At 40.7% G+C, this 25,138-nt stretch overlaps 1 protein-coding gene across 2 annotated transcripts in view; it reads right to left on the bottom strand.

Moving 5' to 3' along the window:
• Positions 1-24,047, bottom strand: part of LOC310944399 (glycogen debranching enzyme-like) — a 93,106-nt gene extending 69,059 nt beyond the window's left edge. For both annotated transcript variants that reach the window (XM_083910177.1, XM_083910178.1), the window contains exons 1-4: positions 23,990-24,047; positions 17,292-17,502; positions 16,105-16,274; positions 15,331-15,531 (exon numbers count right to left, since the gene is read on the bottom strand). In XM_083910177.1, coding sequence (XP_083766303.1) covers positions 15,331-15,531; positions 16,105-16,274; positions 17,292-17,502; positions 23,990-24,020 — 613 coding nt within the window. In that variant the 5' untranslated portion in view covers positions 24,021-24,047. The remainder of the gene's footprint in view (positions 1-15,330; positions 15,532-16,104; positions 16,275-17,291; positions 17,503-23,989) is intronic.
• Between the last annotated feature and the right edge of the window lie 1,091 nt (positions 24,048-25,138).

Raw genomic sequence — 25,138 nt, 5'->3', positions numbered from 1 at the left:
GATGTTCCTTGAAAAGTAGCAGCACAATCAAAAACTACCCTAAGCTTCTTCTTTTGTGGGTGGTACACCCCGTGGTGTGGTATATACCATACCCTGCCATCACAACGGTTAAAATCTTTCTCTGGCACTCTCTCTGCATAACCTTTGCTGATGAGGTTGTTCATGAAGCTAGTGTAGTCAGTGTGGAATGACCGATCCCTATTGAGCCTTCTTTTGAGACTCAACACACGCTGTTCTACTACCTTTTTATTGTTAGGCATTTGCACTTTATTGTTCTTTATTGGCAATTCAATGCTATAATGCCCATCAACTAGCTTAGCTGTCTTGGTGACTGATTCCATGAAACAGTAATCCTCTCGAGACCAACCAGACTGCTCCTCATGAGCACATTCAGGGAAGTTGGCCTTTATCTGCTGTTTCCAAACTTCATCTAGCTTTGCTATGGAGATCCTATTCACAGTGACATTATGCATTTCATTAGCGGCATCACTACTGTAATTTCCTCTTAGGGGACCATTTACAGTCCAACCAAGCATGGTCTTAACGGCATAAGGTCCACCATTAACACTGGGAATAACTTCCCAAGGCTCCAGAGCCTGAGGAACATTAGTGCCAATGAGCAGATCTACTCCAGATTTAATTTCAGGTATTCTCAAGTGGTCAAGGTGTGGCCATCTTTCAACATCATCCTGTAGTAAAATTTGACTGTCTCACACTTTCTCTCGTCACAGCTGAGGAGTCCTGCAGGTCTCCAAAGAGTGGATCACTTACAATTTTAACCTGCTTTTCAATAAAGTTAACGATGTCACAAAATGTAGCCCTACGATGAAACCTTTCCTGTAAATCACATGCCACATCTCTCCATTTGTCTCGGAGTTTGTAAGGCAACTTTTTAATTACTGTCTGCATGGTGGCAGGAGAATCCAGCTCACGTGAGGACTCCATTCCTCCTAATGCATTGCAGCATTCTCGCAGCAAGAAACTGTAAGCCTGCAGAGCCTTAACATCCTCAGATCTTATTGATGGCCATGTGAAAAGTTTATCCAAATAAGCTGTGGCAACTTTCAATGAATTGCCAAAATGTTCTTGCAGCAAAGACTTAGCCTTGGCATATCCAGTGTCATGTGGCATATGCTGACAACTCCTAACCATTTCTCGAGGATGCCCTCTAGTGTACTGTTCAAGGAAGTACAGGCAATCTTTGACACTGCGAGTCTTCTCTTCAATGCATTGCTCGAAAGCTCTCATGAAGACCTGATATTGCAGAGGGTCACCATCAAAGATCTGAACTTCTCGCCTTGGAAGGAGAAAGTGAGCCTGCTGCTCGGCAAGAAAGGATGTAATTTCATTCTGTTTTTCTAAGACAGCCACAAGATGGCGCTGTTCATTGCTGCCTTGTGTTGAGGATAAAAGATGATCTGCCTGAAAATTAGACCAAGTTTGGAGAGTCTGTGTATCACTGTGTTTTATCTGTGGTGCATGTGAAGGCTTCAAGAATGTAACTGGAACATGTGGCACTGTATTTTTTGGCTTTGCGCCCAATAACTGTGGAGGCAACTGGTCATCTGCTGGGATGTACTGAGATGACTGTTTACCATTTGCTGACACGAAGATGTCTGCATCAACATTTAAGTTTCCAGCCTTCTTTTGCTCTCTATCAAAGTAGGAATTCATTCCATCAGATTGGCAACTCGCAGCCCTCGCCACACGTGAACCATCAGAGGCCTTTAATACACTTATTTTAGCCATAGACGCGGCTATCTCCATCTCCAAATCAAGCTGTTCTCTCTTTTTCCTCAACTGCTCTTCTTGCTCCTGCAAAGCATGTTTTTCTTTTAATAATCTTTGACGGGCCATGAGTGCTGCCATGTCGGCCTCAGCTTTAACGCGTGCTGATGAAGTCGATGAGGTCATAGATCTTCCACCCACTGAACTCCTTTTATTAGATGTTTGACTTTCCACATTAGAGGCACTGTCACTGGGTCTAACATTATCATCTCCATACTGTGCATCAAACAACTCAATGTTAGGTGGGTCGGAGTGAAGGAGAACGGACATTCCATCTGTATTTACTTCTTCAGTATTTTGTTCAACTTGCTCGCTTTCTATTTGCCAAATCTTCACCTTCTCGACAAACTCTGCATTCTTTTCCTGCAAAGCTGCAAACCAAGCATTCTGCCTCTCTTGTTCCTCCAGAGGAAGCAGTGGAATCACAGAATTATGAAGTCGACCTGCATCTTCAAACAGCTCAGAAAAAACTTTAAGTTGATAATCAACATTTAAAATGTTGCCACCTGTTTGCATTAGCTCTTTAATAATTCTAACAACATTTTTAATTTTGTTCACTTTTGTTTTCCTTTGAGACTGAAGTTTTTCAATTGTATTTATCAATGCTTTAGCTGTTAATTTTGTTTGTCTTTTTTCACTCTTAGCACTGACATCAGAACATGACTTTGATTTATTCATTTCCATTTTTCAATAATGAATTAACACAAACCACATTTAAGTCACCCTTTTACACAGACATTAATATCAGTTCATGAAAATATCACTCCAACAGGTTCATGTGACCAACCAAAAGGCAACTGTGGGTCAGACTGATTCCCCCTAACTGCCTATTAAAAACTAAATAAACTCAACCCTAGTCTTCTGTGCATGCTAGCGGTGGGTAATTATGTACCTGTATACCGATAGTCTTGAAACAGACATAGACAGCCTGAGACAAGCACTACGGCAGTACTCCCGAGCCCAATGCTCCAGCCACTTGATGCACAAAAATAACAAACGGCTACAAAAATAAAAAACCAATACAGCCACCTTATGTAGCAGTACTGCTGAGCCTAACTGGGGAAAAGCTAATTCATGAGACACGAACCTGTGTGTGAAAGTGTGGCGGATCCATACCTTATATCCATTAATTGACAGGACAAAATCATGAATGAATAAGACGTAGTAGTGGTCTGTGCGTTAGCGTCACACCGTGCGCTCCGTGCGCTCCGCTCGTTCCACTTCCTTGATGAAACGCTTCCAAACAATTCACGCTTCAAATAACAATTTTGTTGACTAATATAGCGGCCAATCGTCATTAGATTACTTCAATGACGAGCCGCTGTAGGCTAAACACGGGAGCTAAGTGATGACGCGCACACGAACGCATGTAGTTCTCTGTGGCTCTACCACTCTTTTATTATACAGCGCTGCACATTGACTCCATAAGGTTCTCATTGAACTCGTGCTAATAACAAAAAAGGGAAATAATACACAGAACACTGAAATACGCATTGATGCGGTCAACAAAAGATTTCGCTCCACCGTGCTCACCCTATGTCATGACTGACAACCAGCAACCAGTGAACTGGGGACAGCCATCCTTTATCGCCACATACTCCCGATAGTGACACACCCATCACCAATGTACCAATCCCAAGTGCGCACCAATTCCAGCATCAATCAACACAGAATGAACATACAAAACTTACATGTATGGCTCCTACACCGGCTTTAGGTTTAGAGTGTTATTATAGGCTAATTTTGTGAATTCTAAACTTTGTGAAGTGTGAATTTTCAATATTGAATGTGAATTGTTTTACAGAAACTGCTTGAGAATCTTTTTTTTATAAGTATATTGTTTCAAAAGGGGAATTTAAGACAATAATTGTGTGTCTTTGAATGTTATTTTTGGTTATTGCTACATTTTTATATGTGTATGTGTGATAAATCTATGTACAGTAAATAGTTAAAATGTAACAGTTGCTATTCTTTATTCTTTATTACTGTGTGTAGTATAATCTAGGTGAATACGTACCCGGTTTGAGCGTGGAGGCTCAAAACTTAAAGGGACACCTATATAGGAAAGTTAATATCATTGTTATTGAGTTACTGAGTTATTGAGAAACTAATATTGTGTGAATGTTGTAGTACATTATATCACCTTCCAGCCTCAATTACCCGAAGAAATATAGTTTTAATGGGTTACTGAACCTGGGGAGCGCACCTCAGAATAGACCGTAGTCAAGAGGGCGCTACACAAAGTTCCAGCCATTGCTGAGAACGCTGTGTTTTATTGTAATATCGGGCTCAGCGAGATCTCTGAAAAAACCCGGTCCGGTTACGTAAACAGCAGTTCTTCTGAACAGCAAATCCTCCTGCTCCAGGTACTAGTCCGGGTACATCCGGTTGCGTACATTGAACCGCAGAAGAAGATTAACGTCCGTTGTGGAGGTGTTTCACGAGCGACAGTGTTTTTTGACTTTGGGTCTGACTCCGGGTCAAAGTCACAAAAGGGACTGCGGTGGGGAGTCGTGACAGAGCTATTTTTAAGCATTGTTAAAATGGGTGCGGGAGCGGGTGTGCTGAATATGTCACTTCTGGGTACTGGCCAATCACAAGACAGTTGGGAAGGCTCTATGCTGGCTGGCCAATCACAACACACTCTGTCTTCTGAGTGTGAGATTTATGTGTGAAATATCGAGGCTCAGGAGAGCATCAGAAAAGACAGATTTCTATCGGCTCGTTTACAGCAACTAGGAGGTTTTTGACCATAAAAACAAGTTAATGTATGTAAGTAGACCTCCATAACTAATATATATGTGCAACAGGACCACTCTATGTGAGCTTTAAAATCTCCACCTGCTGCGGGGACCTTGAACAACTGGTGGTAAGTTTAAGACCATATTACCTGCCCAGAGAGTTCAGCCATGCCATTGTTGTTATTGTTTACATTCCTCCACGGGCGGACGCGGAGGCTGCGTGTGACGTCATCCACAACGATGTGGCTAAACTACAAACACAGCATCCAGAGGCTCTTGTGTTAATCTCTGGGGACTTTAATCACGTTACTTTGGACAAAATACTGACTGCTTCCTACCAGTATGTGGACTGTAACACCAGGGGGAATAAGACTTTAGATCTGATGTATGCAAACGTGAAGGTTGCATACACAGCCACCCCCCTGCCTGCAACAGTCACACACTCATTCAGGAAGTGGTCTCCTGAGGCTGATGTGAAAAAATGACTATTTCAAACTGAATGTTATTCTAAATACATTATTAACTAGGCCTATAGGGTTTCCGGTACATGAATTGAAAATGATAATTGAAAACAGGATCTTGCAGTATCACTAGGCGAAAACAACAACAAATTAAAGATATAAGTTAAATAACTAAACTAGTCTATACTGAATACAGTCAAATAAACATCTTTAAATAAACAATTACCTGGGTATTACCCAACCCAGACAGCAATTAGATTTGTGCCGGATCCATCCTCCTATCAGCAGATCCGCATAGCAATCACACTCACTACGCACATCCGCACCAGGGGCCTCATTTATAAAACTGTGCGTAGGACCGATGTCAAAATTGGCGTACGCACGAAACACAGAAAGTGCTTACGCACAAAAATATCCTGATTTATAAAACAGTGCGCACGCACGTCCTACGCCGATTTCCCTTTATAAATCACAATCCACTCTAAATGTGGCTCACCTGTTTGCGGGTCATACCACGCCCATATTTGCCTATAAATATTCAGAGAAACGCCCCTCATAAATATTGATTCATGACTGAAATCATGTCGAAATCGGAGAGAAAGGCCAAGAAACGTAATTTCACCCAGACTGAGGTGGAAGTACTTGTCGGGGAGAAGAGGAAGGCTTTATTGTTTGGTGTTCTAGAGTGGCAGCATGTGGCGGATAATGTCAATGCTGTTGCCTCAGAAGGTCGGAGTGTGGCCGAGGTGAAAAAAAAGTGGTCAGACATTAAAGTAGATGCAAAAAAGCGCCTGGCGCCACACAGGCAGAGCATCTGTGCCACGGGAGTTGGGGAACGGGCCAACCGGAGCTCACCCCGCTGGATGAAAAACTGGCGGGGATCATTGGGAAATCCCTCCTGAGTGGTGTGGTGACGGAGGTTTAGGGGGACACCCATGCAGGTGTCGTGCCAATATAGGTATCCCCGACAGAAAGTGTTGCCGCGGAGGCGGAGAAACAGTGGTGCGCTTGCTTTCACCCAAGTAAATTAAAACAATTGCATTGTTTAATTATTTATTTTATGTATACTTCACATACTACTCTATAACCTCTGGCAAAGATATGGGGGAAACACATTATTTCAGACTGTTTACCTGTCTGCCATAATTTGTATCCCCCCATATTTTTGGCTGGAATAGAAGAAAGCTGTTCATAAAACCAGAGTAATAGAGTAGTATGAATCAGAATCAGAATACTTTATTAATCCCCATGGGGAAATTGTTTTTGTTCCAGATGCTCCGTACAAAGTAAGAAGAAAAAATACAGCATGAGGAAACAAGAGCTAGATATACAGATATAAATAAAATAAAACAGTAAAATAGGTAATAAGCTAAATGAAATAAAATAAACAATACAATAAACAATAAAATAAACAATAAAATAAACAATAAAAAATAAAATACAATAATAAAGTAGAAAATCTGGAAATATATACAATATACAGTGAATGCAAGTATATACAAATGAAAGAAGTTAGATGAGAATGGTAATTATAATTTGTTTGTTGTTTGTTTGTTTGTTTATTATAAAGAGTCTGATCATCAGAGTTTAAAGGTTTATGGCCACAGGCAGAAATGACTTCCTGTGGCGCTCTGTGGTGCATTTCGGAGCAATCAGTCTCTGACTGAAGGTGCTCCTCTGTTTGTGTCAGCATAAAATCATTTTCACATAGCATTTTGATCATGAGAGTTTGAAGAGTTCCTTTTAAATTAATTATTATTTATTATTATTATTAAGTTATTTTTGTCTGATGTGATAGATAAGTGTATTTTTTTCTGTGAATATGTTTCAACAGCATACTCTGCTACAGTTTTTCTTGGTATTTTTTTAATTAGGTTTTTTTCTTTTTCCAATTTCTCAGCACCTTTTAGGTCAGAGTCATCTCCTGCAAGTAATACACCGACTCTCATCACATATCTACATGTCACATTTTAAAGATGCATAAATTAGTGGTGGACAGTATTGATGTCAATGTAATTAGTTATTGTAGACCGTACTGTTATGTAACACTTAAATTGCTTTTTACGAAAACAACAACAAATTAAAGATATAAGTTAAATAACTAAACTAGTCTATACTGAATACAGTCAAATAAACATCTTTAAATAAACAATTACCTGGGTATTACCCAACCCAGACAGCAATTAGATTTGTGCCGGATCCATCCTCCTATCAGCAGATCCGCATAGCAATCACACTCACTACGCACATCCGCACCAGGGGCCTCATTTATAAAACTGTGCGTAGGACCGATGTCAAAATTGGCGTACGCACGAAACACAGAAAGTGCTTACGCACAAAAATATCCTGATTTATAAAACAGTGCGCACGCACGTCCTACGCCGATTTCCCTTTATAAATCACAATCCACTCTAAATGTGGCTCACCTGTTTGCGGGTCATACCACGCCCATATTTGCCTATAAATATTCAGAGAAACGCCCCTCATAAATATTGACTTAAATTGCTTTTTACTTTCTAGCTATCTGTACATTGCATTACATTGTATTTCCATTTTGGTAGACTTTCTACTTTAAAGGTGAAGTAGTAAGTAAAGTAAATTTAATTTATAGAGCACATTTAAAACAGTTTCCACTGACCAAAGTGATGTAGATAGAAACTATGTACAGTTAACTACAAGTAAGTAGTTTATAGTACCATCTAGAGGAGAGGCTGAAATTTACAACAAAGAACTGCTCCTCTGCTCACCCCCTCCCTTCCCTGAGCCCTACGGTATCCGCAGCCGGTCAAATGTCGTCCTCGTTGTCTTTCTCCGTGTCAGCAGATGAGGTTCGTGAGGTGAGGGAGAGGGCGAGCTACCACGGCCGTAGCAGACGAAGCGGAGAGAGTGGAGGCGGGACTTCCGCTACAAGTAAAGAGACGCTTGATTTGTTCTCTCGCGTTTGTCCTTACAGGCTCCGGTAGAAACATGGCGTCTCGCTGCTAACAGTGGCTATGCAACCGCGGCCCACGACCATGTTATTTTACATGACTTTTTGAAACACTACGAAAATGAAACAAAAACTATTATACAGCAACTAGACAATGCAGGAGCACATAATATGTATTAAAAAAGTGGATTTTGGGTTATATAAACCCATAAATACTACACAGTGTCCCTTTAACTCAACTACATTTCAGGGCAAAATATCGTAGTTTTTACTAGGGCTCCAACTAATGACTTCAATAGTCAACTAGTCATCGACTACTGTAATGACTAGTCAGATTATGAACTGCACAAAAAACATTAGTAATTATCTTACCGATTGAGGTGCGTCTGAATCATCTTAAAAGTGTTTCCTCTATAAATGTTCAAGCATTGTGCTACAGCTGTCACTGTGCTGTTCCCTGCATATATCGCGTTCGGACACATAATAGCAATTCAAATGCTAACTTTTAATCCCAAAACAAAAAAATACAAAATATGTGTTTTTATGTGTTTTTTGCACACTAGATTTTCTGTCAACCTATAAACTTTTGGCTGTTTATCTGCATATTAGGAATCATTTAAAGGAACACTCCAGCATTTTACTAAATCTGGCTATTTGTATCTCTCTATATCCTTAGAGTTCGATGAGTTGATCCATGCATTCCTTCTCCTTTTCACTATAAGACATGGCAGTTTTCTAAGCAGATACAAATGAGTGACTGTAAGGCAAAAGAACTTCTTAGGAACTACAATCTTATCATAGTAATATCTACTTTATATATATTACTACATAGAGTGAATGAGTGAACACATTAAGACAAGAATATGTATCAACTCGTCGAACTCGAAGATGACAAATAGCTGAATTTAAAATTACTTAATCTTTGGCTGTCTACAGTGTTTTAATAATGCAGCAAAAAAAAGCTTATTTATATATTTATTGTGTATTTGTGTATTATTGTCTTGTAGGGGCTGTGTGCAGAAGTTGGATGTGTGAGAAGGCGACAGACGAAATCTACAGACATGCTATTCGTTGATTTAATTTAGCATGTGACTGTAGGGGTGGCCGCCATGCCCGGTCCCTCATCACACAGCCAGCACTTGAAAGTATGTGGTCTATTGCATTGACTTGTTGATGTTGAAAATGTCTGAAATGTGTCATACTGTAGAGAAGTATCAAATAAGAGACAAAATAATTCACTGTTTGTTAATGAAATTACGAGTGAATTACTGTTTGGAACACTGGTGGATTACTGTGTGGACCATGTATTGTTGAAATGTCAATACAAAAGACAAAGTACTGGATTTGTTCTCTCTTTTTTTGTGCAAAAGGTGATCTTTGATGGGATGAGCCCCCAGGTTAAATTGTAGATTTTGTTTATCTGCTGTATAACCAAAGACTCGACATGCTTTATTAGGCCTAAAGTAATCTCTCTTTTACAACTGTCAATGGTACGAATGGTACAAAAATAAAATAAAAATAAGAATCTCTCTGAAATAATGATGGAAATAATGCGTATCCTGTATTAACCAATCAATAACACATTTATCCCTGTAGCCTATCCAGTGGTTGACTGCACAACTGAGTATATCAACTTCTGTGTACGTTGTTCTTCCAGTAAGAACTGTACGCTGCTTTGTCAACAACATGCCCTGGATTACAAGTAACATCAAAGGCCTTCTGAACCAGAAAGATGGCGACACCCAGGAGCTCAAGCGGATAAAGAAGGAACTCAGAGTCCAGCTCAGAGAGGTGCAGGAGCAGTACAGGAGGAAGATAGAACAAAAGATGCAGGAAACCAAGATGAAGGAGGTGTGGGAGGGCATGAAGACAATCACTGGCTGCAGCTCCAAGAGGAAAAACTCCCATGGAGAGTGATGTTGGAGGGGCAAACCAGTTAAACCAGTTCTTTAACAGGTTTGAGCACCCCGGTCCATTCACACATCTGAATGCAGCTGCCTTCATCCCCCCGACTAAATTAAAAAAATATATATATATTTTTATGGTGAATTTCATTAAGAGGAAAGTACCACATGCTAATAGGGGTGTTTTACAGCACCCGTGCTTCACAGGTAACAGCCTGTCTTCAGAGAACACCCCCCTTGTTTTCCACTATTTTGGTTTAGTCCAGCCCAGTGGGTTGTTGTCGCTCCGTGGCTCATAAACGACAGACACAGTTATGTGTCATGTTAGGCTACAGTCAGTCCTCCTGTCACATCCATGTCAAAGACATCAGCAGTGTGGCAGCATTTTTCAAAAGTAGATGACGGTAAAAAAGTGGAACACAAACTTTGCAAGCAGCAGTTTGCTTTTCACAGCTCTACTACAAACATGACATATCATTTAAAAACGCTAAGCTAAGGTTGCTCCGTCCGTTTTGAGTATGAACATATCAGAATTATTAGCATTTCAATGTTTTAGTCTAATAATCGTTAATTGGTTTTATAACGCCCACGGTTGGTGTAGTGGTTAGCACTCTTGCCTTTGCAGCAAGAAGACCCGGGTTCCTGGGTTCGAGCCCCGTTTGGAACAACTTTGGAACAAGGGCCTTTCTGCAAGGAGTTTGCATGTTCTCCCCGTGTGTGCGTGGGTTTTCTCCGGGTTCTCCGGCTTCCTCCCACAGTCCAAAAACATGAGGTATGGGGATTAGGTGAATTGGTCACTCTAAATTGACCATAGGTGTGAGTGTGTGGCCCTGCGATGGACTGGCGAACTGTCCATGGTGTACCCCGCCTATCGCCCAATGTCTGCTGAGATAGGCACAGCACCCCCGCGACCCTCTGGTGGAGGAAAAAGCAGTAGATAATGGATGGATGGATGGATGATTTTATAACTGCAGCGGCAGCGTCCCGCAGTCTATTTGTGTCTTAGCCGCGAAGTTGCGCTCCTCAGTCTTGCTCTGTGTTCCTCAACAGTTATTGTGCTGATATTACTAGTTATTTTCGGATATCACGGACTATGGTATTGCGCAGATGAACGTAATGCAAAAGCTGTCAGAGCCGTCAGACTCTGTTGCACTCCAGCCGCGGCTGCGGGTCTTTTCAAATTAAGAGCCGCAGTAGCACAGGTACTTTGCGGGTGTGGCTCTTTTCAAAATAAAAGAGCCGCACCCGTAAAGTACCCCCCGTCGATGAGTCAATTTTTGGTCGAAATTTCAGGGCTTTAGTCGACCAAGAGTTTCTTTGGTTGATTACAGCCCTATTCATCACATCTTCAACCTGAGCTTGGGACTGAGGAGTACCAAAGAAACCCCATCCTGGAGAGATGAACGACTTCAGACCTGTGGCCCTGACGTCCAGCCATTGCTGGCTGTATCAGAAGTGGAGAGGAGGATGAGTACAGGGAGCTTATCCAGGACTTTGTCAAATGATGTGACAGTAATCATCTGCTCTCAAACACCGGCAAGACCAGGGAGATGGTTGTGGACTTCCGGAGATCCAGGGTGCACTCAGAATCAGTTCTCATCAAAGGGGACAGAGTGGAAGTGGTGCACACCTACAAATACCTGGGAGTCCAGCTAGATGACAGGCTAGACTGGACCACCAACACAGATGCTCTGTGCAGGAAAGGACAGAGTCGTCTGTACTTCCTTAGAAGGCTGGCATCCTTCAACGTCTGCAGGAAGCTGTTACAGACCTTCTGTGGTAGCGAGTGCCCTCCTGTACTCAGTAGTGTGCTGGAGAGGGACAAGCTAATAAGGAAGGCAGGCTCTGTTGTAGGCACAGAACTGGACAACCTGACATCTATGTGTTGTGACTAAGGGTGTGGGAGTGGCAGCTGCAGCATAAATCCCTTTTGTTCTGACTTTTACCTGGCTGTCTGAGTTATATTTTTTGGGTCCCGTTTCCTGCGACACCATGACGGAACGATCTGACCAACACCAGGACCCAAGCTCAGCAGCTATGGAGACCAATATGCTGCATCGGGCAGTTGGCACCTCAACACCTTGGCGGCGAGTAATCAACATATATTAAATACTCTTACTGAACTCTCTCGCCAGATGTCGGAGTTAGCTGCAGTATTCTCCTCTTCTCCTGCAGCAGCCGAACCTTCCGCTCCGCTGGCGATTCCAGTGTCATCGCTTCCGCCTCGTGACTCTCATGCTGTGGACGCGCCTTCCCTTTTTTCCGGCGAGTTGGATCAGTGCCGGGGATTTTTACTACAATGTGACATGGTTTTTCTCCAGAAGCCCCAGACCTTTTCTACCGAGAGGTCTAAGGTACAATATGTTTTGGGACTGTTACGAAGAAGAGCACTGGTTTGGGCTCAGGCCATTTTTCTACCCCCTCATTAAGCACAATAACCTTTTTGGACTTTTCCAGCCGTTTTAGAACAGTTTTTGATTATCCTCATCATTCGGACTCCCTGCTCAAGCTCCGACAGGGGGACAGGATGGTGGCGGACTACTCCATGGATTTTTGGACTTTAGTTGCTGACTCTGGCTGGAATTAGCAGAGCTTGAGTGGGGCATTTTTACATGGATTATCTGTGGCAATCAGAAGGTCTTAACCGGAGGACATAGGTACGACCCCTCCTTGAACCACAAACTGCAGACCAAGGTAAGCCCATACCAGTACAAACACGCATTTCTCCTCTGGATATCTATATTTAATTTATTCAGTAATACCAAATAAGAAATGAATGTGCATCATCTGTGAACACGTAGTTGAACATGCTCTGGAAAAGCATAATTTCCTGATTTACAAATGTAATATAACTATAAATAACCGCAGCCATGTGTGCGCACTGCTGTGCCAGTTAAAGGTGAAGTAAGTAGTTTATAGTGCCATCTAGAGGAGAGGCTGAAATTTACAACAAAGAACTGCTCCTCTGCTCACCCCCTCCCTTCCCTGAGCGCTACGGTATCCGCAGCCGGTCAAATGTCGTCCTCGTCATCTTTCTCCGTGTCAGCAGATGAGGTTCGTGAGGAGAGGGAGAGGGCGAGCTACTGCGGCCGTAGCAGACGAAGCGGAGAGAGTGGAGGCGGGACTTCCGCTACAAGTAAAGCGACGCTTGATTTGTTCTCTCGCGTTTGTCCATACAGGCTCCGGTAGAAACATGGCGTCTCGCTGCTAACAGTGGCAATGCAACCGCGGCCCGCGACCATGTTATTTTACATGACGTTTTGAAACACTACGAAAATGAAACAAAAACTATTATACCGCGACTAGACAATGCAGGAACACATAATATGTATAAAAGAGTGGATTTTGGGTTATATAAACCCATAAATACTACAAAGTGTCCCTTTAAGAGCCGCGGGTTGCTGACCGCCGCTCTAAATACATTTCTTTCACAGGAAACACTGTAATAATAATAATAACTGTTATAGAACTTTCCAGCAGATGAAACTGTATGTGTTAGATGTTATGATTAAGTCCATGGAGCATGCGTAGTTCGTAATCAAAGTGCAGTTGTCATCAAAGCAAAGAACAAGTACGGAGGACAACTCAAGTGTCTTTTATGAAGTTTTATTCCTCACATTACTTAATAGAAACTAACTTAATAGGTTGTAAACCGACAAAGCGTACCGGTTCTGTAGACCAGTTACAGTTAAAAAAAAGGATAACAGCGTTACAACAAAACAAAGCTTTGTGCTTTGATGACAACTGCACTTTGATTACGAGCTGCGCATGCTCCAATGAATTAATCATAACATTTATTACAGTTTCACCTGCTGGAAAGTTCTACAACTGTAAAATTCACTGTTGTGTTGTGTCTAGATTTATTACCTCTCTTCTTTTTGCAAGATATGCTTCCCTTGCAGCTGGATCATTGTTAATGCTCGCCCTGTGTCATGCTAATTTTGATAGTGATAGTGGCATCTAAAATGTACAAATTATCATGCAAAATGATTTTGTGTAGTGTGTAATGTCTTTAAATTCAAAACTAATAAACATTCTAGAAGTGTCATGGATAACCTTGGAGCTTTGAATAGCATTATATAGTGACATTCCTTGCAGTTGTGCCACCTGATTAACGGTTGAACCACCTGACAATTGCAACTAAACTCAAATTAAACAGCTTCTGTTTGGATTCAAGCATTATTTTCTACTCTTGAAGTTCACACAGAACACTTAAGTTTTACATTGGTTGAACCACCTGACATGAAAAGTGTACCACCCTACATATAGTTGAAAGTAGTTATTTTTTATCAGTATTTGACAGAGATCTACAAACCTTTTAGCTTATGCAACCATCCAGTTATGACTTGTCAGAGAGATTTGTGATTTTCACAGCTTTACAGGAACATATATTGTCATGAATATTACGACATTTGCTTTGTTTTGTTGTATTTAACTGCAAGTCTGAATAGGAAAAAAAGGTGGTCATGCTCTGACAAAGTGCAACCTGTTGCCAGCACAGAACTGTCCACGCAACCTGCAGCATGAACAGAGCCTAAATGTCAGTGAGGAAACTGAGAAGGTGATGCAAGAGCCACAGCTGCCGGCTGGAAAGGCCAACAGCTGTGGTTTATTTCTACCCCAGCACAGTCACTGTCCTTGATAAAAAAAAAATAAGACAAGATCCTTTTTCACTCATCAGTTAAAAATAACAAACTGCAAAGAATACAATACCGTCGTGATGAAAACAACACCTTGAATGAAATAGGACTCTAATAGTATAATCCAATACAGTAACCTTACAAGTTTAGGGATTATCTCATGTTCTAAAGTACATTAAAATGATAAAAAATGACAATTAGCTGTATGCACATCCAGCATATTGCGGTCATTGGGAGTGACTGCCCTCAGAAATCATATTTTAGCCACTTAACAAATAGCTAACAAAATCTATGCCTGCTTCAGGGGCTGAAGTGGTAGAACAGGTTGTCTTCCCAGGGGAAGGTTGTGGGTTTGATCCCTAGCTCTGTTCCCATGTATCCTTTGGCAAGTCACTTCACCCCAAATTGTAATGGTATGTTCTTTGAGTGGTCATCAGGACTAGAAAAATGCTATGTAAATACAGGGTGGTTCCTGCCAATAGTAGCATATGTAGCTAAGTCAGTATGGTCAATTTAGAATGTCCAATTAACCAAATTCAAAATCTGCATGTTTTGAAACTGTTAAGGACACCAAAGTAACCAGAGTGAACCCACACGGAGAGAACATGCAAACTCCACACAAAACAACCCTTGGTCAAACAGGGGACATTCTTGCTGTGATGCAACAATCCTAGCTACTGTTCTACCATGTTGCCCATGATTATGTGTCTTTTTACTTTGTTGTTGGTGATTTTTAGTCTCTTTGGAGAAGTTGGGAATCTGCTTGTTTCTCTTTCTGGTTGTTCTGGTTATTGCATTTCTTTGTGCAGGCTATTAAAATTGTGTGCCCTGGGGTTTGGGCGCAAAGTAATTCATGCATGACTCTACCTGTATTGTTGTAGATAACATCAGTGATGCAGATCATGTTCCAATCTCTTCTCAGTGTCTCCACCAGATCACCAACATCTGTCCAGGTCTTCCCATCAGGTGAAAGGTCAGTGTTCAGCTCTAACTGATCCACAATGGAGTAGCCACCACCAGATACACTGAGCACACTCTGCATTGGTGAAAGGTGGATCATGTTGTAACCTAGACAGAACAGAATCATGAGCCTCAAATAAATGAAACTCCCATTTGAGTGAATTGGTGTATAGCAGCAACATTTAAAATTCAAAATGATCAGTTGTATTTAAGAGTCTCCCAGACCCAATTTACGAATGTTGGAGTATTCCTCTTAATGCCAGGTTCAGTCCACACATTATATTGTGTAATCAGATGATCACTGTGGTGAAGTCAATAAAAGTTATAAATTCTTGCTGAGACTTGGCACAAATACATCAATATCAGTGGGTTTTCACTCCCAAAACTCATCTTCATGTTAGGCGTACAGCTGTTTGGAGTATGACACGATTAATTCTCACTGTGAGAAAACCTGCAGTGACAATGTAGGCAAAATAAAAAAAAGGCACGTTGTGCATTTAATTACTATTATGTGTCCAGCTCCCCACTTTTGTCCTCTCTCACCCTTCATTCCATCCCTATCATTCACCCTTTATGTTGCAATCTGTATCCTCCATCCACATTGCAATTCTCACCAAGTCTGATATTAATAGCATATTCAGGAATTGACTGTGTGTTGGTTTGTCATGCTGGCTCACTCACCAGTCTCCTTTGTGACCTTGAGCCTGTCCATCCATTTGTCCAGAGGGCCAAGGTTCTTAGTTTGGTATGTTTGGCTGCTGATGCAGTCCAGTGGCAGGATGTCATTATTTGCTCCTACTCTGAGCACTGGGTCAACAACAATGTAACCACTTCTAACTTTCTCTTTATTCCTGCCAAGAAAATAATAACAGTGATAATAATAATAATTATTATTATAAAATAAGAAAAGACCAAATCAGTTATTTTGCAATTCAAATTACACAAATGAAATACACAACTGGTCATATTCTGTTGTGATGAGTGACATTTTTTAATAATAAAATACAAGAAAATAAATACCCAAAATACCTCATATAAATCATTGCATGCTTAAGGGAACATTGATAAAGCAAAATAACATTTGCAGATCAACAGAGGTTTGCATTCCGTTTATTAATCATTGTTTATGGGTATGTGCGCATTTATTGGCACAATATAATTTGGCCCTTGGGGTAAACTAATTGGGGACCATAGGTGTAGTGACTTATCTATGCTGATGAAACATTAAAACTATCCATTTTCCACATTATTATATTCGTTTTCACTACTACTGCCTTCATCAGTATGTTGAAATGTGTTATTGTGTGACTTTTGTGATTGATAAAATGAAAAATCTAGATTTAGATTAGGGAACATATATTCACCATTAACTAGGTGCTTACTAACATGCATATAAGTAGCACACTAGCCCTTAATTAGTAGATATTAAGCACATATTAACACCTTATGCAGGAAAAATCTTAATTCATGTCATAATAGAGGCAGACTAACGTTATGTAGAATAAGGTGTTAACATGTGCTTAATGATTATTAATTAAAGGCTAGTATGCTACTTAGTAAGCACCTTGCTGGTGAATATGTGTTCCCTAATCTAAAGTGTTCGCAAGAGTCTGCCCATGACCAGGGTGTGTTGCCTGGTGTATACATGTGGATGTTTCATGCTTATCCTGAAAAACTATTGCGAGCATACGGCAAACACGTCTTCTGTTTCGCATAGTTCTTCTCCGTTGATTTATCAAACGAAGATAAATCAACATAGCCCACACAACAGGCAGGAGCTCTGTTGGAACCGGCATTTTCAAACGTGAATGGAAATTGTACTTTATATTATGAACTCTTAATGCAATAATGGTGACAAAACAACTTACCCACAGGAGAAGTAGTACTGGTAAGTTCCAGCCACTGTCAAGTCTAGTCTGCAATATTTATCACAGTCATCCTCCTGTCTATTTGGATAGACCCAGTCCAGAGGATGAAACCTCAGCCGATCATAATCATGGCCTTTGGTAGGATAGTTGGTGTAGACCTGGACCGCTTTACCCTGGAGAGTCGGACCAAGACGGAACTGCAGCTCAAAGCCTGACGTGAACAGAAATTATGATGACACGGTTAACATGCAGTACACATTGTGCTCTCAGGTCTCAATCTGTGATTGTGTTTACACCACATGTATTATCTTCCTAAACTTTCAGAAACACATTTCTACTTTTTGTGCCAGTGGCACCTGATGAAACTGGCTGTAAATGAGGGTACTTTGAAGTTTTTCTTATTTACATTAAAGGTGCATTATGTAATAAATCTAAAGCAACTGGCCATAAAATCCTCCTAATATGTCACAGATGACCAGGAATAATGTTCATATAACATACTGAACTCACCAACAAAAATAGTACAACAAAAATATATGCATTAAAAAAATATTTTTTGGACCGCAAAGTTTGTTTTGAAATTATGTTTTGGCTGCTGAGCAACCATGGGTTGCCAGTTACGTAGCTGCAATTGAAATGAAACGAAAGGAAACCTAAAAGACCTCTGTATAAATGTCAAAAACACCAAGATAAAGTTTGCGGAAAAGCGATGGTCTATAAGGACATGCTTTTGAACAGTGGAGAGTTCAAAGCTGAGAGGAATTTCAAAACAGATGCAGAATTGGCTACTCTTCTCCTAGACAGGTAAGTTCAGCTTGGCTAACTAAGATCATAACTCGACTGTCGAGTTCTGTTTTGAACTGTTCCCTCGGTTTTGGAGGCTGCCGTACTGTAGCACCGAAGCGGGTATGGCAGCTGCTCCCGGCGGGCGGTGGGGGTTGTGAGCCGCAGCCGCTGTTGAACAACCGGTGGACCACCGGCGGTTCTGTCAGCGGCTGCGGCTGGGCCTGCTTGGCACGGGCTGCGGCGGCATTTCAGATGACACTGAGATGGGTCTTGTAGTCTCTTTCTTATCTAACCTAATGGTCTTCTTCTGAATGCATAGAGACAATAACAGCGGTAGCCGAGCGGTAGCCGAGCGGTAGCCGAGCGGTAGCCGAGCGGTAGCCGAGCGGTAGCCGAGCGGTAGCCGAGCGGTAGCCGAGCGGTAGCCGAGCGGTAGCCGTTAAATAGGTGGACTTGTGTCGGGAAGGTTGTAGGATTGATTCTGGACAGTGTCATTATTTAACGTTGTATTGTATAAAGCATTAATAAGCTTGCGATGCATAAAATATTACCATAAATAAATATATTGGTTGTGTGTCTCGCTCTAAGGTTTTGTCAGAAGTTGGCAGCCCTGCTATATAACATTCTAAAAGCGGAGGCAAAAATTAAAAAGACAGTTCTGTCAAATATTATGCATAAAGTTATTCCATCTGATATATCCATCCCTAGTCAACAGCAAATGTTACCATAAATTATTATACACCTTGATCTTCACTGGGAGAACAGAATTGTGTGTCTTAAAACCACTCATTTATGATAAAACGCTCGCTCCTTGCACTTTGATGACCGAGTTATATGTCAACCGCTCTGGCAACCTCGACTCTGGAAGGGAGGGGTGGAGTGGGAGGCGGATACGACTCGCCACAGTGTTTTGATTTTGAGTGAAGTAACCGTTTTTGGCCGCATTGTTACAGATGGCGCATTTAAGTTGCAGAACACTTTTTTAAAAGATTGGGAAAAGGGAACATCTGTATTAATTGTTCTCCCATTACAAGATCAAGCATGTTCATTGTCTCATGTTGAAAATGAAATCATGTTTTTTTTGTACACACAACAATTGATGATGTGACATTGATTACTGCATTTAACCAATGGGTTAACCCAAACAGGTTGAACCCACGGCCCCAACTCTACCGACTGAGATAGGCTATGACGTATCCAAGGGCACACACATTGGTAAAATTAAATTGAAATAATGTTGTCGGTGGGAGTACGACATCTACTCTGCCTGCCAATACCAAACTTACAGGTGCTTTTTATGTGTGGCATTATCAAACTGTCAACACTGACAATGAATCAGTGCTGATTCAACCATCACCACCTTGCCTGCTGCACAAAGTGTATGACATTGTGGGTCTTACAATGTCAAAAACATTTTATATAATAAATGGGTTGTGTATGCATATTAAATTGAAACACCACACTTGCCATGATGCTTGTGAATCATGGATGATCTAAGAAAGTGCTTCCGGTTTATGTGCCGCACTCACTCTCATGTAGAGTAGGAATATGTTGTTGTGATTCAGCCTTGTAATCGGTGAGCAAGTATGAATATGAATGATTAATTATTTGTAATAATTAATCATGTTATTCATTTTCTTAAACCCTCACACCGGGCACCAATTATGTTGTGATTCAGTGTTGTAATTGGTGAGCAAGTATGAATATTAATGATTAATTATTTTTAATAATAATTAATTATGTTATTTATTTTCTTAAAACCCTCACACGGGGCACCAATTATGTTGGGGATCAGCAATAGTGGCAATAATTTGATTGATAAAAATAAAAGTAATAAACTTGTAAATTAAATTTGTTTTAATAATTAATTAACTTTAGATCGGGGCACCACCCTGAAATCAGGGAAAAGACAATCAATCTATGCCTTTCAAAATCAGTCTAAATAATCACTGTAATTGACTATATCAAAGATATCCCAATTGAACAGTAATGAAGGTATGAATCCGAGCACTGACTCTCGCAACTGACTCGTTTGTCACAATATTCATGTACAAAAGACAGACCATTACTTTAAGTGAACAAAAGTAACAATTTATTAAATCAAATAACAAGAATCAATTAAACAATTTGATTCACCAACATTAAATATCCAAGGTTAATGGAATGATCTAAGTCAAGGAACATTAAAGCATAATGATAATTTAGTAATTTGAATTAATAAATCTTACTTGCTAAAAGTAAAATCACACAAGCTATCTACGACATAAACACCAGTGGATGTGTGTGTGTGTGTGTGTGTGTGTGTGAGTGTGTGTGTGTGTGAGTGTGAGTGTGTGCGTGTGTGGGTGTGTGTGTGTGAGTGTGTGTGGGTGGGTGTGTGTGTGTGTGTGTGTGTGTGTGTGTGTGTGTGTGTGTGTGTGTGTGTGTGTGTGTGTGTGTGTGTGTGTGTGTGTGTGTGTGTGTGTGTGTGAAACAGGAGGAGATAAGAAAGATAAGAGTGGGGAGTGACGCGGTTGGTGGCCACTCCCAACTCTGGGCCCAAAATGGTGGGGTCATGCGCACGCCTCCACTGAAGATGGCGCCAAAAACACACTAATATCAGGCAGCAGATCTTAGACCGAACACATGACAGCATGGCTGTAGGGCCACGTGTTCGACTCAAGATGGCGAATGTGAGAGAGCTTTCATTCATGAATGAAAGTGAGAGAGTGAGTGAATGAGTGAGAGAGAGGGAGTACACGATTGATTTGCGTGCAGACGTAGAGTATGTTTCGAGCCCAGCGTGTTCTGTGAATGAAAAACAGGATCGCGTGTAATGTGGCAGCGTAAACCACACAGACTTGACACAGGCGAAGCCAGCCCGGTCTGTGAGTCGTAACGTTTATACAACAATTATCTCACCACGTGATCCGTCTGCCCGCTCACAACGGGGGGAGACCCATCGCTGCAGCGGTGTGCTCCGCATTCAACAATAAAACCACAATAACGAACACAAAACGTAAATAAACGTAGTTATGAAGGTAACACAAATGCGAACCTGTGGGTGTGCAATACAACACATTCAACACAAAGAAAAGTAAACACACAGAAACATAATCTAACTCTGCCCAGAACACGTTGCCTCTTACTGTAAGCCGATATCAAGTTTTGTGGTCCGTCCGTGGGTCCGGTCCAGTTCGTTGGAGCCACAGAGTGTGGACGGACCGTTAGTTGGCTCACAGCAGACAGCTGTTGATCCTCTACTTCTCTGGATGGAAGCAGTTAGGTCGTCAAGTATGGAGGGATGGAATCTGGCGGCTGCAGAGTCTCAGTTCCAGAGGAATGCGTGGTTAGACGCAAAACAAATTTCTCACTCGGGCAGCGAGCCATACGGCTTAGGTCCCAACAATGTTGTGATGCCGTTTGTGACAATAAAGTGCAGTTTGATATGTCAAAGTCATTATTTTTTGTGCACTAGGACACAACAAAATGCTTCTTGCCTTTGCCAACCAATGTGCTGCTGCTGTGTACAGACAAATACTGCTTGCGTCTACTAGTATTGCTTGACAGAGGCAAGAATAACAAAAATCACTGAAAGTTGTACACTGCACTTTTCAGGACATTAAGAAGATAGCTCTACCAGTATGTGGTTCAAAAGACTTGCACTGAGTGATTCTCTTCATTAGTGATCAGAGTATGAGGCTCCCTATCCTTTTCTTCAAAGTGCCACCTCCCTTTTCTTTAAAAATCAGGTGCACTTGTACTGAGTGGATAAATGTTATTGGAGTGGATTTCAGTAGTAAAGAGCACATTGCTCCAAGGATGCACTTTCACTTTGCACAAACAGATCTTAACAAGCAAACGTTTAGAGGTGCACATACCTATGAGCATTTGTAGGTACTTGTTACTCTCTCGATCAACCAAGATATCAATGTTCCAACAATGCACTTGACCCCACCCAAATGTAATATCCATCAAGCCCATACACTTTTAAGAATGTGGGTGCATGACAGATAAATAACAACTACATCAGTCTGGAACTAGAAGCACGTGGTGCTGTATTGTATCAGGTGTGCAATAGGATCTGATATATCTGGCCAAAACCAGGCAGCATAAAAACATACAATTCCAGAAAGGTGTGTTTGAATAAACTCATTTGTATTTTATTCTATGAACTGCTGACAATATTTAATTCAAAATGTTGTCATTTCTACTATTCATTTTGCAGAAAATAAAAAGTCAGGCCTTGAAAGAAAATACTTAATTTCCAAACATTATAATTATTATATTTCAACATAGGGAGAGTTTAGAAATGGGTTTGGTGGAATAGGGTTGTTTAATTACAATTTTAACATGTCTTGGCATGCTCTTACCACCCTTTCACATTCCTGCTGACTGATATTATGACACTCCCGCTGCAACTATTTTACCAGATTTATTTATCTGTTGAAATATCAAAACACAGAAACATGTCCCCATAGCACCATACTATCAAAAACAAACTGATGCAGAAATGAGCTTCAGTCTGTTTCCTGAAGGTCCAATCCTGTATTCCTCATACTGTAAGATCTATTTTTTGTTGAGTTGAAAACTATTAGGAAAACTATGTGTATGAGTAACATACACATAAATAATAACTTCAGATAAATAATCCATACTTTTGATCACATTCCAGAGGTTGTCTGGTGTTTGCCAATCCTCACGACTGATTGACCTGACAGTGTGACATGATGAAGCATTGACCTGCTGGAAAACCGTTCTCCAGACTTTTTCGTCAACCTTTGTACAAAAATGAAGCAACACCAGATCCAACCCAACCTCCTCCAAATTTCAAGTGTGACATACTGTGGCTTGTAGGTTAACAATTGTATTCATCACAGAAGATCACCCTACCCCAGTTCAAACCTCATGATTCCTTGCAAGCTTCAGAATTCATGAATAAAGAACTTTCTCTGGCTTTGCATGACTTCAGATCTGCCTTGAGAATCCTGTTCTGATACATCATCTGCATGCACCTTACTCCAACTGCTTTTTAATTTTTTTTATAGGTCACTTGATGTCATGACTGTTGAGTGAAATATGTTGTCATAGTTGACAACACAGTATCCTTCCGTCACTTAAGACAAATGATTCATTATTTTCTTCATTCAAAGTCTTTCTTTTTATCCGTTTTGGTATGATGATAGTGATGACCACAGCAGCAGTCTGTATACGTTTCCTTCATTAAATAGGATTTGGTTCATGTGCTTGCAGTGGAAATCAGAAGATACTGGAATGAAAAGACTGCTATACATACAGTTTTGAGTGGTCTTATAATTTCAATCTCTATTGTCTATTGTAAATTTTCTTGTTATATTTTCAACAAAATAATATGTTCCCTAATAAACTCAATGAATGAAAAATCAAACTGACTTCCTGCACCACTGAGCATATAACATTTGACTGTTAAATGTAGAGCAAATACCACATTTTAATTTAGTTTTCTTTTAGTTAGTTAATTTATTTCTGTCACATGTATTCACAAATAAATGCAATTACATTTGTGTTGACACATTTTAAACACACATTCCTGCAAATTATATAGAAGCATTCTGCACTATAGAAATAGACCAAAAAGGTGTAAGGCTGAAACTTATTTTGCCTGCCCTAGGTCCTAATGCTATCTGTCAGCATGTGATTTATAAAACAAAAAACAAAAACTTTTTCTATTTTAATTGATTTAGCATGACAAACTCTATACATTGCAGTGTGGTATGATCGACAGATCATATCTGTTCCTAAAAGAGAGATAGTGAATTGCCAGATTATGTCTTACCAGTCAGAGATAAAGATCAGAAGCAGAACCAGAGCAGGTCCCGGTCAATAATTGAACTCTGACTGCATTAAGTGCAGTATTATTAGCATACTGAGGTTAAAGTCCACAGTAGTCCTACCTTGTTGCAGACGGAACAGAGCTTGCTCCATGTTACTGAGTAGCAGCAGACCTTCTGCTCTGTCATCTCGTCTCAACATGCCATTCTGTTCTATTTAGACTGCCTTCCGTGGGGGGTATGTGGTAACATGAGTCAGCTCTCCACACAGATCTCTTTACAATTACACAATCAAATAGTCAATGATTTATTAAAATATATTGGTCAGCTATTTCTTAGGAATTTCTCAGCTAACTCAAATGGATGTAAATTCTACGAGGTGAGCCTTGTTTGAGTGTTTCCCCACAAGCAGCCATGCCACAAACTTGAAGTATACCTTTACACAAGGAAGCACTAATTTGTGGCATGGATGTTGTAAATATACATATGTTGACCTTTACTTACCTAAAGGTCCATGTTTGCTTTCTTTGATTTGTTTTGGCTGCTCAGTGCAATATCAAGGATTTATAATTAGCAAAGTGATGTTGTTAGTTGGAAGAGCAATTTATATTATTGCACATGTCCACTAGAGGGAGCGGTAGTCTTTTTTGTAGGAAAATCAAGGAGAAGAAGACGCTCGAGGATCTGCCCGCCAGACGTGGTCGTCCGAGGGGTGGAGCGGGAGGACACGGCGATAGAGAGCGAGGGGAGAGAAGCGCGGAATTTAAAAACATTTATTCATGGTAGGCTTTTGATTTTTGCCATTTCAGCAGAGCAGAGAAATAACATCCTGAAGAAAGAAACTCTCAATAAACTTAAGATAACTTCTCACATTCCAGGTGCAAATGCTAGAGCAAGAGGAGTCATTTCAGGGATTCCAACATCAGTTACCATAGAAGAGATCAAAGAGAGTTTATCCAAGTATGCAATAGCTGATGCTAAACGACTGATGAAAGGGAAAGACAAAACTGAAAGCATGTCCATTTTGTTACACTTCCAGAAAGACTTACCAACTAAAGTCCAAATAGGCTACATGTCCTACATTGTCCGAGAATACATTCCGCCTTCTCTAAGATGCTTTAAATGTCAAAGATTTGGTCACATAGCTGGACAATGCAAAGGTAAATTTAGATGTGCTAAATGTGGAGGAGAACATGAGTATGGCAAATGTGGGACGGATGATGTAGTGAAATGTTGCAATTGTGGAGGTCAGCATAGTGCTGCATATGGTGT

Source organism: Microchirus variegatus (assembly GCF_963457635.1).
Source record: "Microchirus variegatus genome assembly, chromosome: 2".
Lineage (NCBI taxonomy): Eukaryota > Metazoa > Chordata > Actinopteri > Pleuronectiformes > Soleidae > Microchirus > Microchirus variegatus.
The sequence above is the reverse complement of the archived record's forward strand: the minus strand, read 5'-3'. Positions and strand labels throughout refer to the sequence as shown.